Genomic DNA, 15,188 nt, shown 5'->3' on the forward strand with positions numbered 1-15,188 from the left:
ACTACAGAAAATGAGATTGTAACTGTGGGGGAAAAGGGAAAAATTAAAAAAAAAATAAACTTCAGTAAAAGGGATCTTGGAGGGCTGGGGGGTTGTTCTTGGGTGTGGGGGGAGCTACACTACAGAAAAAGGGATTTTTCTTAAAAAAAAGCACATTTTTGTTCTAAACTGGGTACTGGCAGACAGCTGCCAGTACCCAAGATGGCGCCCATTAAGGCAGAGGGGGAGGGTTAGAGAGCTGTTTGGTGGGGGATCTGTGAGGTTGGGGGCTAAGGGGGGATCCTACACAGCAGCATATGTAAATATGCTAAAAAAAAAACTCAAAAAAGCCCAAATATACCTTTTATTTTAGTACTGGCAGAGTTTCTGCCAGTACTTAAGATGGCGGGGACAATTGTGGGGTGGGGGAGGGAAGAGAGCTATTTGGGAGGCATCAGGGGGTCTGATGTTTCAGGTGGGAGGCTGAGCTCTACACTAAAGCTAAAATTAACCCTGCAAGTTCCCTACAAGCTACATAATTAACCCCTTCACTGCTAGACATAATACACGCGTGATGCGCAGCAGCATTTAGCGGCCTTCTAATTACCAAAAAGCATCGCCAAAGCCATATATGTCTGCTATTTCTGAACAAAGGGGATCCCAGAGAAACATTTACAACCATTTGTGCCATAATTGCATAAGCTGTTTGTAAATGATTTCAGTGAGAAACCTAAAATTGTGAAAAAGTTAACGTTTTTTTTTTATTTGATTGCATTTGGCGGTGAAATGGTGGCATGAAATATACCAAAATGGGCCTAGATCAATAGTTGGGGTTGTCTACTACACTACACTAAAGCTAAAATTACCCCAAAATGCTCCCTACATGCTCCCTAATTAACCCCTTCATTGCTGGGCATAATACACGTGTGGTGCGCAGTGGCATTTAGCGGCCTTCTAATTACCAAAAAGCAATGCTAAAGCCATATATGTCTGCTATTTCTGAACAAAGGGGATCCCAGAGAAGAATTTACAACCATTTATGCCATAATTGCACAAGCGGTTTGCAAATAATTTCAGTGAGAAACCAAAAGTTTGTAAAAAATTTGTAAAAAAGTGAACGATTTTTTGTATTTGATCGCATTTGGCGGTAAAATGGTGGCATGAAATATACCAAAATGGGCCTAGATCAATACTTTGGGTTGTCTACTAAAAAAAAATATATACATGTCAATGGATATTCAGAGATTCCTGAAAGATATTAGTGTTCTAATGTAACTAGCACTAATTTTGAAAAAAAATGGTTTGGAAATAGCAAAGTGCTACTTGTATTTATGGCCCTATAAGTTACAAAAAAAGCAAAGAACATGTAAACATTTGGTATTTCTAAACTCAGGATAAAATTTTGAAACTATTTAGCATGGGTGTTTTTTGGTGGTTGTAGATATGTAACAGATTTTGGGGGTCAAAGTTAGAAAAAATGTGTTTTTTTCGATTTTTTCCTCATATTTTATATTTTTTTTATAGTAAATGATAAGATATGATGAAAATAATGGTATCTTTAGAAAGTCCATTTAATGGCGAGAAAAACGGTATATAATATGTGTGGGTACAGTAAATGAGTAAGAGGAAAATTACAGCTAAACACAAACACCGCAGAAATGTAAAAATAGCCTTGGTCCCAAACGGACAGAAAATGGAAAAGTGCTGTGGTCATTAAGGGGTTAAATAATAGAGCAATATTCTTCGACATAACATGGATGGGTAATATACACAATGCAAAATGTTTCTTAGTCAGAACCTTTTAGGTTATTGCCTAATTAATCATATCCCAAGTGTCACTCAAGAATACAATGAACACCTCTGCTAATAACAATTAAATAACAAATAGTTTTAATAAAAAAGCTATGGAGGGTAATGCATAAACACTGTTATGTCATGTTTCAAAATGTACTATTCTACTAAGAGCACTGGTTTTCTTAGTGTTATTGTTTTTTGTTCTTTGCGTTTCATGCTTTCTTGAGCCTAAAAATGACTCTGGATTCAATTAGCTCACCTCCATCGAACATTGTTATTCTAATATGGTCCGAGAGTGGCCTACTAATTTCAAACATAAAACCGAGGTTACAGTTATTTTTGCCTATTTAATATGTATGTACCTGAAACCGTACACTATTTTGTCTTTCTGCACTTCATCTCAAGTTTGTGATATTTCAGTTTTGGCACATCTGTATGAACTGTATATGTTTGTTAAAACCTCAATAAAAAAATAAAAAAATAAGTTTAATATTGGCAACACGAACAATTCAACTTAAATGAATGGTCAAATCAGTGGCAAGAAACGGGGGTGCAAAGTATGAGAAATTTGTTGTAATAATATTTAAACATATATTTGTTTTTCAGCAAAATTAGAATTTCATGGGGTGAGTTCATTTGCTAGATACCTCAGTGCACAAAAATATTTTCTTTTGATTGACAAAAATACTACCATATATATTTACTGGAATGCGAGATGATGTCAAACAATTCAACTATCTCAGGATTCTTCATTTTAAGGCTGTCAGACATCTATGAATGGCAAGTTGCCCTGGGATTTATTTTATTAATCATTTACATGGAAGCTGTTTTGAGTAATATTGCCATTCTATGGGTGACGTTGTGTGATTCACACCTCAAAACTCCCATGTACTTTTTCCTTGGAAATCTAGCATTCCTTGATATTGGCTATATCTCAGTCACTATTCCTAAAATGCTAGTGACTCTTCTAACTAATAATGACTACATTTCCTACTTTGGTTGCCTTAATCAACTATATTTTTATGTCTTTTTAGAAGGTACTGAAGCTTTCCTATTAACAGTCATGGCATACGATCGATATGTAGCCATATGTTCACCATTGCATTATAAATGTATAATGAATGGAAACATGTGTATTTTGCTGGCATTCCTTTCTTGGATTAGTGGCAGTTTGAATGCTTCAATTCATACAGCTCTAACATTTTGTCTTCCCTTTTGCAATTCTCATAAAATCAACCACTTTTTCTGTGACATTCCACCTCTTCTGCGTCTTTCCTGTATAGAGACATCAGTCAATGAATTGGTCCTTTTTACTGTAGGAGGTGTTTGGGTAGGCCTCAGCCCTTTCCTTTTCATTATAATTTCTTATTCATTTATCCTAAACTCTATTACAAAAATTAATTCTTCAGATGGGAGACAAAAGACTTTCTCTACTTGTTCATCACATGTCACAGTTGTGGCACTATTTTTTGGGTCTAGTCTTTTCACTTACATACAGCCAAACTATAATAATTCTTCAATCGAGAATAGAGTGGTATCTGTAATATATAGCATTGTAACACCTGCACTAAATCCTGTCATATACAGTCTGAGGAGTAATAATGTTAAGCAAGCTCTAAAAAAAGTAATCAAAATAGTATAGTAAATATTATCTTATGTGATCACATATATATAGCATCAAAAACATGCAAAAAATACAGAGGATTATATACATTGTGAGATTGCAAATTATCTATTCTCAAAGAACTGCTCAGTTGTAAAAAAAAAATACTTTGAAAGTTATTTGATAACCCAAGTCAGTTCTAGTCAGCTTTGTAAGAATATTAACTGACTTTCTAACTGAAGTACAGTAAGCTAACTCTCCGCAAAGCAAATAACTAATTGTACCGATTTGAAGCTAACTTTCTAAGTCAAACTATAATTTCAATCCGTAAAGCGAATAAAGGATAGATCCACATACAAGGTCATTGAAGTGTAGTACTTTATTGTAGTCAATGTAGAGCAGTGGTCTCAAAGAACAGGCCCCAGGACCAAATGCGGCCCTCCAGATAGTTTCATATGGCCCTCCCTTGTTAAATAGGTAGACCATTACTTTGAGCTGTCAATTTTTTTAGAGTTCTAAGAGGTGTAACTAGTTTTTCTATATAGGCACTCACAAGACAAATATAAAGACAAAGCATCAAGTGTAGACTCCTACCACACACTGTGTTGTGTAAATGTCACATTTTACGTTGCTATACAGTTCCAAGATGATCACTTTACTTGGTACTCACAGGATAAACATACAACTGTTTATGTCTATAGTGGGCTACAACTCCCACTTTTTACTACTACTTGGATACATGTCACTTCCATGTCCTAGTATATCCAGTTTCGGAGCACTTACTCAGTTCAAGCAGCCCCCATTGGAAAAGAACACTTGGCCAGTGGCCCCCCAGATACTTTGAGTTTTATACCCCTGATGTAGAGGCATACAGAGACATGCAGGCTCACACCATGTATTCCTCTACATTGACTACAATAAAGTACTACACTTCAATGACCTCGTATGTGGATTTAACCTTTATTCACTTGTCTATGGAGCTTGGGAAGCTTCCTGATCCACTATGTGCCGTTATCATCTTGTCCTATAAGGATACTCCATCCGGTCACATGACCTAACTGAGCGAAGCGCCTTGCCCTTGGAAGCTTAGTTTTTTATGTCTTCCGCATCTGTGGAGCTCGGACCCACCATCAGGTGGGATTTCCAGGGAATCCGCAACTGACAGGATTTACAGCAGTGAACGTCACCAAGTCCTAGTACTAAGGTACAACTTTTCACATCCATAAGTGACATTTTCGATAACCACTTTCGAGCAGCGGTACTAGTTGCGTTTTCCCTGTGTGGTATATTTTGCATGTACTCAGAATGACTGATTAATTGATACAAGTTGATACTAACTATCTCAGTCTGCAACAATACTAAATATTACCACTTTACCAGGGAATTTCTCTGAACTTGATACATTAGTAATATAATTTCAATCACATGATCTCTACAAACTTGCTTTAGTTATGACTTAAGAATATTGCAAAATAAAAATATTATAAAAAATCTTCTGTTAAATCTTTTTAAGGAAAATTTGGACAAGGAGACATAATGAAATAAAATCAATTGAATGTAAACACACCCATGAAACGGTTATCAATGCAATCACACAATTAAATACATATGTAAAGTTAAAATACAATCAAAGTATATTCAAAATTTAACAATAATATTAAATTTAGAATTTATTTTACTAAATTATTAATAAAACAATATTAATTTTAATATTACATTTACATTTTTCTTATTATTTTTCAAACTACTTGTGTTTAACATATTACATCTTAAATCTAATTGTATTATTGTATTTAATGTAATACATGTATATGCATTTCAGCAGTTTGCTGACAATGAAGTGACATTACAAGTTAGTTTTAAATGAATTTGCACAGGTTTTAGTCAATAAAGTAACTGTATTTAATATCATAAGAAAAAGGTTTAATGAAATCTGATAAGATGCTAATTATGTTTATTCCAATGATGATCTGTCTGGTTTTCTTTTTTGGAAATCGTAAATGTATATGGATAACGGTATTTTTCGCTTATTTGACACTCCATAACCAACTTCACCTTACCATATCCAACTGATTTTTTTTTTTGGTTGGAAAGTCACATCTTCTGTTATATAAAGGAGAACATTGTTAAATGTTACATCTTTGTTAAAGGGACATGAAACCCATTCTTTCTTGATTCAGATAGAGAATACATTTTTAAACAACTTTCTAATTTACTTCTATTATCTAATCTGTTTTATTCTCTTGGTATCATTTGTTGAAGGAGCAGCAATGCACTACCGGTTTCTAACTGAACATATGGGTGAGCCAATGACAATCAGTTTATATATGCAGCGACCAATCAACAGCTAGAACCTAGGTTCTCTGCTGCTCATGAACTTGCCTAGATAAGCATCTCAGCAAATGATAACAATAGAAAGAAGCAAATTAAATAATAGAAGTAAATTGGAAAGTTGTTTGAAATTGTATTCTCTATCTGAATCATGAAAGAAAAATTTTGGGTTTCATGTCCTTTTAATTCAAAGCCTCTAAACATGCTTTATTAAATTTAAAACCCTGTCTTGTTCACATGGCTGGATTGGCCTACCAGGATACTAGCAGATTTCCTGGTAGGCTACAGCAGCTGGGGCTGGGAAGCTACAATTTAAAGGGGTTATTATTGGATGTAATTGGTCTTTGAATGTAAATGAGTGCATATAACAGCAATCTGGAAATACAAACTAATATAATATTATTCTGAAACAAAATATTGGGGGAAGAAGTAATCCCCTTTGAGAAAAATGGGTTGTGCACATTATGCTTTGTGACCTTAAAATAGGGCTGGTCTCCAAATTTTTTAGGGCTGCTTTTTATTCCCAGTCTGACCCTGCTTGTTCATATAATATCCTTTGAACTTAATATATTAGCAACATATTAAAATAATAAGAATAAAGCACAACTTATGCTAAGGAAGCATAACTTGGCACAAAAACCCCAAAATTAACTAATTAGGAAACACCTTTTAGATTTGGTTTTCCTATTGATGCCTCAAAAGTAACACGTTTACTTTATTTTAGATTATTTTTTTAGCATCTTATTCCTAAAATAAACTGTTAATAGTGTTCGGATTCTATATTATTTTATTTTTATTCATTGTTTTCATAAATATATAGTGGAAACTCATACATTCACATTTGTAAACAGCTCATGTATGATTTCTTATGTATTTGACTTTATTACTATTAATATTACTGTTATAATTATTACTATTATTATTATTATCATCATGTAAAAAGCTAATAGTGCTAATGACACAACATATGGAACAGATATGTGCTTTACAATTTACAAAATCTGACTGATTTAAGTAGTAATGGCTGAAACTGTTTAGTTAACAACTAAAGCTGTCTCTACTTGCTGTATGGCATGGGGTATTGTGCTTTCAATTGGTAGAAACACTGGCAAAGGACAATATAGGCACTGGCAAAGGACAATATAGGCACTGGCAAAGGACAATATAGGCACTGGCAAAGGGCAATATAGGCACTGGCAAAGGACAATATAGGCACTGGCAAAGGACAATATAGGCACTGGCAAATGACAATATAGGCACTGGCAAAGGACAATATAGGCACTGGCAAAGGACAATATAGGCACTGGCAAAGGACAATATAGGCACTTATAATGAAGTAATCTCAGGGATGAGTATGGTGAATTTTTTCATATATTTTGATTAGCACACTTTGGGCTAAATTATGAGTTGCCCGCTATCTGTTACAAGCAAGTGATAAGGGTTTTTTCTCAGCTCTTTGTGCTTGTAAATAGCATGCATATTATGAGTTGGAAGTAAACACGCTCACTTGAGCGCAATTTAATTTAATGCACGTTGGTTTGCCACGCCTTCAGAGCACTGGTTAACTTACTTACAAAAACATCAAAAATTAATTTAACTGTACAGTTACACTATAACACTGTACTATAAATAGTATTTAAAAAAAAATCATTAAAAAGATGTGAGGTCTCAGGTGTGCAAAACGCTTTAACATAGAGATACATGAATACACATATCTAAATATTTATGCGTATATATATATATACTAATACTAATAATTAATACTAATACTAATAATTCTAATAACATTTTACAAAAAAGTATAAACAGTACAAGACCAACAATAGTGGGATATTCAGTTTTAAAAATTATTTTCTTCACCTTATTCAAAAAGCAATATAAAGATGAAGAAGACGTGACTAATATTGGTCCTAGTGAAAACACACTAGGCATTAGAAAAAGCTACAACATTAAATACAGGAAAGTAAAGAAGTTATTTTTTTTTTATACTGTTAGTTATCTTAGGGCCAATTGAAGGCTGATAGATTACTATGATTTCTAATTTCTGCCTGTAAATGCCTTTGTATACCTTAGTGATTGTAATAAGGGGCAAAAAAGCTCAAGTAATGCTAAGATATTGCATTATGTTGTTAGGAAGTAGGAAGTAAAATCTAAGTATATATATATATAATTAAAACTGAGAGAGAAAAAGTTATATCCCTTACCAGGATGTGATAACTCGGTAGTTCACTAACCTTTATTAAAAGGCAATGGTACAGACTCTAAAAACTATATTAAAGAAGAATGTAAGAAGGATAAGTTATACCTTCTTAGTAAAGAAAGGGAGTTCAGCACTCTTTTAATTTGAACACCATTTATATTTTATTAATCAATAAAACAGAAACAAAAAGGGTCTCTTTGTTACGCTTTCCATAAAAAGTTACACGCAAACCCATTTATGCATATTCTAAAGATATGAAACATTTAGGATACGTCATATTGCACATGAAATCTCACACCTAATGTAAAAATCTTATGTGAGCTGATTTTAGACCTATACCATCATAGTATTAAACAGAGGAGCCTGCATTATTGTGATGTGCTTGAAAATAATGACAGGAAGACAACCTTCCATTTAAATGGTGAAAGTAGCCATATTGGGCATGGAGTGATAAACACAGAACCCAAACAATTCCAGTAAGTTCAACCGTGGTATCCACCGCACTTAAGGTTAGACCGGACTGTATTTAGAACTAACAAAGTCAGTGTTGTAATGCTTACATGACCAAACGTTTGAGAAGTGGCTCACAATTCCCTCTTGGGACTCCCTTTCACGTGGAGCTTGTGAACAAACAAGTAATTGGTTTTCTCTGTAGAGCCCTCCTCTTTTCCTGTCATCACTGAAGCAGCATGTAAAGAAATCTGATATAAACATACAGCAGAACTGACTTATATTCCAAAAATAGGACTCAGTGGGAGACAAATGTACACAGGGAACCCTTGTTGTCTTATAAAGGGCCCTCTCCCATCATGGTTCCATATTAGGTTCAATTTGAATCCAAACCAGTCACAGTATTTAAACACACCAGCACCCAGATGAAATGGCACTTAATTACCACACTCTGTATAAACTCTGTATCAACAGCTCACAGGATTCAATTGCATCAGAGTATTGTTTCTGTTTTATTGAAAAATAAAAAATAAACAGTGTTCAAACTAAAAGAGTGCTGAATTCCCTTTCTTTACTAAGAAGGAATAACGTATCCTCCTTACATTCATCTTTAATATAGTTTGAAATACAGTATATATAAATATATATACTGTATATATAAACCCAAAAAACTCATTAATATCAAAGCTGAATAGTTTTGGAAGTAGTTTTTAGTTATAGCTATTTTAGGAGAAAAAATCCTATTGAGCTTGCATTCTATTGCCTGATTGGAATGTTGGGAACGGCAGATTAGGGGTTAATAATTTTATTTTAGTGTTTGCAATGCGGGAGGGCCTCGGTTTAGGGGTTAATAGGTAGTTTATGGGTGTTAGAGTTCTTTTTAACACTTTAGTTATGAGTTTTATACTACAGCTTTGTAGCATAAAACTCATAACTACTGACTTTAGATTGCGTTACGAATCTTGCGGGATACGCTGTACTGCTCCTCCCAGAAAAAGCTTGTAATAACGGTGCTATGGAAGTCCCATTGAAAAAAGACTTTATGCAAATTGCGTAAGTTATTTTGCATTAAGGCCAAAAAAGTGTGTGGTGCCCCTAGACTCAAAAAGGTAATTTTCCAGCCTCCAATAGAATTTAAAAGACCTTTATTAATCTCTTACAGGGTCCATTAATGGACCCTGTAAGAGATTAATAAAGGTCTTTTAAATTCTATTGGAGGCTGGAAAATTACCTTTTTGAGATTGATATTGGGGTTTGGCTAACCCTTTCCTGTGCCCCGGATTGAAAAGGTGCTGTCTCTCACCACTATTTTTCGTGCCCCTAGACTCGTAATAGCAGCGGTAGTGAAAGAGTAGCATTATGAGCCTTAACGCTGCTTTTTCACTCATACCAAAAAAATCATAATCTAGTCAATTATGTTTAGTTAAACATCCATAGTATAATATGCTAACGAGGGGTGTGCTGGGGCTTCAGATTGTAAATGGAAAAATCAGGGATAGCATAGAGGCAGCTTCATGATTATTCTGCCTTACAGCAGGGCGATACGCTGGTGCTGGTCATCATTGTGATTGAGGTAGGGGTAATCCCCTGAAGCACAGAGAAGCAGAGAGCACAGTACAGGCACAAGTATCACGCTGCACTGTCTGCTTGAACAGCCCCTGTGCTCTCTCTGCAAGAGATCTGGATTCTGCTGGCTTCTGAAAGTGGAGCACTGGGACCCACCCCCAACCTCAGGCAGCTCTGTGTTACTGGAGCTCATGTTGTGTCCTGCAGCACTGCTGTTACCAGACACATGTGCAATGGCTTCCCTTCTGCTGCACTGTCTGGTAAGTGGGCTAAATGATGTGAATGGAGGTTCCTGGCATCCCTTTTACTGCAGGGCTGATTGGTGCAGCACAGGTTGCTGTCTGTGAAGGAAAGTGTCACTCTCCCCCAATTAGCAATGAGCATAACTTCAAACAAACTCAAATTGTTATTTAGCTTCTGAGGTGAAGCCTCAACTTCCCTTCCCCCTCTGCTCTTATTGGATTTATCCTCTTGACTGCCAAACCCCACCTCCCCCGCCCCCCAGAAAGGACAGCAAAGCCAAGGTACATTTAAAAAGCATAGTAAGCAATATTGCTATTTATAATCCCTATCTCCCTCCCCTTGACTGTCCATGTCCCCTCTTTTTTTATTCTCCCTCCATGTCTCTCTCTTTATGTGTAGTAAATGTTTTATACTAGTGTATTATGTGATCAATAGAACAAAAAAAAACAAAAAAAAAACAAGAAAACATCAAATTTAGTGCAGCCTTCAGCTGCGCTTTACAAGAACCCAATAGATATAGATAGGTATATGTTATGTAGCATCTGGCTTTTGGGAGGATTTGGTGATATCCCATATTTAAATGTTAGCAAAGCTGAAATGGTTTTTGACTGGGTTAACTGTTTGCAATTTACACACTGCCATGTTTTGAGAATTTTCACAGAATGTCTTTGTCCCAAAATGAGATTGTACCTAGCCATTCTTTAAAGATCTTCTTATACACTTCTTAAACCTGGACTTGTCTAAGAAATCTGCATATGAGCCTACCTAGGTTTAGCTTTCAACTAAGTATACCAAAAGACCAAAGCACAATTGGTGATAAAAGTAAATTGGAAAGTTGTTTAAAATTACATGCCCTCTTTGAATCATGAAAGCTTATGATAGAACTTGGCTTTCCCTTTAATATAACTGTTGGTTATGCAAAACTGGGGAATGGGTAATAAAGGGATAATCTATCTCTAACCAAAAAAAAAGAATCTGGTGTAGACTGTCCCTTTAAGTGACAGGAATGATTATTTCACCCATATGAAAAGGTGTGATTTTACTCATTGGCTTTTATTTTTAAATATAACTGAATCTACCTTATATATAGATGGAAGCCTGCAGTGCCTGCACTTTATTGTATGCAATAATCATGATAGAAATGTAACTGCTGTATCCAAAGTTGCCTTAAAGCGTGGATGGGGAATCTTGGAACTCCTGATGTTTCAGAATCAGAACTACAATACCCATGATGTTTAGGCACTCTGAAGTCCACTTGAGCATGTAGTAGCAAGTGCCTCACCAGTTTCTGACTTCACCGCACATTCTGACGTTAACAAATTCATTAGGAAATTGACCTTGAAGAAACATTTCTCCAGTGAGAGTTGTGATTTGACTAATAATACAGAACAGAATAATCCTACATCAAGACACCCTGAACACACATTGCAGGATGTCTGTGATTTTGTAACACTTGAAGAATTGGAAAGAGAATCATTGAATTCTGCTGATAGAGGTCAGAACAGAGCCTATCACAAACTCAAGCCTAATTCTTATTTTTATCCTTTACAAAGTAGAGGCAGTGCACTTGAGTTATACCACAAAAGGGTAGTGGAAGATCTGACCAACCTACACTATAATACCACACATCCCAAAAGTAATTTAACTCTCAAGATAATTAAGCTGTAAAATTACTAAACAGTAATGAGAATGTAGTAATTCGACAATCAGATAAAGTAGGAAGTATAGTGGTAATGGACCATCAAGATTACATAGCAGAAGCACATCAACAGTTGAGGGATCCTCATCCTAATATGTACAAAATTCTTCATAAGAACCCCAGTTCACAATACCAGATGGAACTCAGGTCTTTGGTAGATGATGGTGTAAGCATTGGGATCATAGATAGAGATACATCAAAATTTCTCATAGTAGAAAATCCCAGTGGTCGCCATGTTCCATCATCTGCCAAAGGTCCACAAGAGTCTGGACAATGTAATGGATTGACCAATTGTGTCAGGCGTTGGGTCTCTATTCAGCCATTTGTCAGAATGGCTTAATGCCATTCTGCAAAGGACAGTACAAAGGCTCCAAATCTACTTGAGAGATACAACACATGTCTTGTCCCTTATAAGAGGTTTGCAAAGGCAAGAAGATTACAGTTGGCTGACAATTGATGTTGTGTCATTGTATTCAAGCATACCCCATGACAAGGGGCTTCTGGCCATATAGTACTTGTTGGACTTGGACAATGACATGGGTTTAATCAAAAAGGAATATGTTTTGCGGGTTACATGTTCCCTACTAGAACATAACATTTTTATGTTTAAAGGTATTTACTACCTGCAATTACGCGGTACTGTGATGGGAGCAAAGTGTGCCCCCTCATATGCCAACATTTTCATTGGTTGGCTGGAATGCAACTTTGTATATGAAGATACTAATCCCATGAGAGAAAGGATTATACTATACAAACATTTCATTGATGATCTTTTGATCATCTGGAGATCAGGGAAAAAAGAAGCTGAACAAATTTGTTCAGTATCTTAATTTACAAAATACAGGAGTTATGTTTACCCATGAATGGAACAAAGAGATGTTCTTTCTAGATATTGAACTCTCTGGGTCCACCGTGACAGAACAGGTCGAAACCAATCTATATTGTAAAAAGATTGCAGGAAATGCCCTTCTACATGCAAAAAGTGCACATCCTAAGCATGTATTTAAGGGAATTATCAAGAGCCAATTTATCCGAACAAAACAAATATGTTCAGATGAAACTGACTTTTGTACACAAAGTACTAAATTGAAGAGACGGTTTAAAACCAGAGGGTATAGTACCACTCTTGTTAACAAAATCTTTAGTGAGATAACTACTGTTAATAGAAAAGATATTCTCTGCAACAAAACAAAAAAAATTGCAAGCACAACAGTCACTTTTTTCACAAAATTTTCATCTGAATATACAGAAGTTTGTAATATTATAAAACAAATACTTCTTATTACTGTATGGGGATAACAAGTTTAAAAAGGTGGTAGAAAATGGCTGTAGATGTGTGTTCTCAAGAAACCTTACTTGAGGTAATATTCTCTCTCCAAACAATCTTAAGTCCCCTAACAGTGATAATTCCTGGCTAACGGTTAATGGTACTTATCGCTGTGGCCAACCATGTTGCAAGTCTTGCGACTTCTTAATGGTTGGAAAGGAATTTTACTCTTGTGCAACTGGTCGGATGTTCCAAACAAAAGGATGCATTATTTACTCTACCTCTTACGTGATCAAATTAATTGAGTGTATTGAACAACATTTATAATATGTAGGAATGACGAGCAGGGATGTACGAACACGCGTCAGAGAGCACTTATATTATATTACCAATGAAAAAAGGTGTCCAGCTCTATCCAGATATTTTTAGATGTTTACCATCAAATTACCTGTTATTTCAGATGGAGGGCAATAGAACAAGTCATAAACCCAGTAGGGGAGGTAACAGAGGTGTGGCTATATTACGAGTTTTGCGGTAAGCTTTAAAAGCAGCGTTAACAGGTCCTAACGCTGCTTTTTAACGCCCGCTGGTATTACAAGTCTTGTAGGTATAGGTGTACCGCACACTTTTTTGGCCTTACCACAAACCGACTTACGTAAAGTTCATTAACCCTTTATCTATGGGACTTCCATAGCGCTGGTATTACAAGTTTGTCCTGGGAGGCCAAAAAGTGAGTGGTACATCCTCTACCTCCAAGACTCCTAGTGCATTTTAGTCAGTAGTTATAAGTTTTACACTACAACGCTGTAGCATAAAACTCATAACTAAATTGCTATAAAGTACACTAACACCCATAAACTACCTATTAACCCCTAAACCGAGGCCCTCCCACATCGCAAACACTATAATAAAAAATGTAACCCCTAATCTGCCACTCCGGACATCGCCGCCACTAGAATAAACATATTAACCCCTAAACCGCTGCACTCCCACCTCGCAAACACTAGTTGAATATTATTAACCCCTAATCTGCCGCCCCTAACATCGCCGCCACCTACATTATACTTATTAACCCCTAATCTTCCACTTAGGACATCGTCGCAACCTACATTACATTTATTAACCCTTAATCTGCCGCCCCAACATTGCTGTCACCTACCTACATTTCTGCTACCCCCAATGTTGCCGCCACTATTCTAAATTTATTAATCCTTTAAACCTAAGTCTAACCCTAACCATAACACCCCCTAACTTATATATAATTTAAATAAAATCTAAATAAAATTACTATCTTTAACTAAATTATTCCTATTTAAAACTAAATAACTATAAAATAAACCCTAAGGCCTAGATTTGGAGTTTGGCGTTAGCCGTGAAAACCAGCGTTAGAGGCTCCTAACACTGGTTTTAGGCTAACTCTGGTATTTGGAGTCACTCAAAAAAGGGTCTAACGCTCACTTTTCAGCCGCGACTTTTCCATACCGCAGATCCCCTTACGTAAATTGCGTATCCTATCTTTTCAATGGGATTTTTCTAACTTCGGTATTTAGAGTCGTGGCTGAAGTGAGCGTTAGAACTCTAACGACAAAACTCCAGCCGCAGGGAAAAAGTCAGTAGTTAAGAGCTTTCTGGGCTAACGCCGGTTCATAAAGCTCTTAACTACTGTACTCTAAAGTACACTAACACCCATAAACTACCTATGTACCCCTAAACCGAGGTCCCCCCACATCGCTGACACTCGATTACATTTTTTTAACCCTTAATCTGCCGACCACCAACTACGTTATCCTTATGTACCCCTAATCTGCTGCCCCTAACACCGCCGACCCCTATATTATATTTAGTAACCCCTAACCTGCCCCCCACAACGTTGCCGACAGCTACCTACACTTATTAACCCCTAATCTGCCGACCGCAAAGCGCCGCCACCTACGTTATCCTTATGTACCCATAATCTGCTGCCCCTAACACCGCCAACCCCTATATTATATTTATTAACCCTTAATCTGCCCCCCACAACGTCGCCTCCACCTGCCTACACTTATTAACCCCTAAT

General features: G+C 36.2%; 1 protein-coding gene across 1 annotated transcript; it reads left to right on the forward strand.

The window, feature by feature from the left end:
* The first annotated feature begins 2,488 nt into the window (after positions 1 to 2,488).
* Positions 2,489 to 4,434, forward strand: LOC128647065 (olfactory receptor 5V1-like). Its single transcript, XM_053699880.1, has 2 exons — positions 2,489 to 3,397; positions 4,078 to 4,434. The coding sequence occupies exons 1-2, from the start codon at positions 2,489 to 2,491 to the stop codon at positions 4,432 to 4,434; spliced, it is 1,266 nt and encodes a 421-aa protein (XP_053555855.1).
* Positions 4,435 to 15,188: the final 10,754 nt, after the last annotated feature.

The sequence above is a fragment of the Bombina bombina genome, chromosome 2, assembly GCF_027579735.1.
Source record: "Bombina bombina isolate aBomBom1 chromosome 2, aBomBom1.pri, whole genome shotgun sequence".
In the NCBI taxonomy this organism is placed as follows: Eukaryota; Metazoa; Chordata; class Amphibia; order Anura; family Bombinatoridae; genus Bombina; species Bombina bombina.

Excerpts from the sequence above, each read along its gene's own strand:
- LOC128647065 (XM_053699880.1), top strand. The coding sequence starts at position 2,489 with ATGATGTCAAACAATTCAACTATCTCAGGATTCTTCATTTTAAGGCTG. Across the intron at positions 3,398-4,077 it reads TTAAGCAAGCTCTAAAAAAA|TGGGCTACAACTCCCACTTT; the intron begins GTAATCAAAATA and ends TTATGTCTATAG.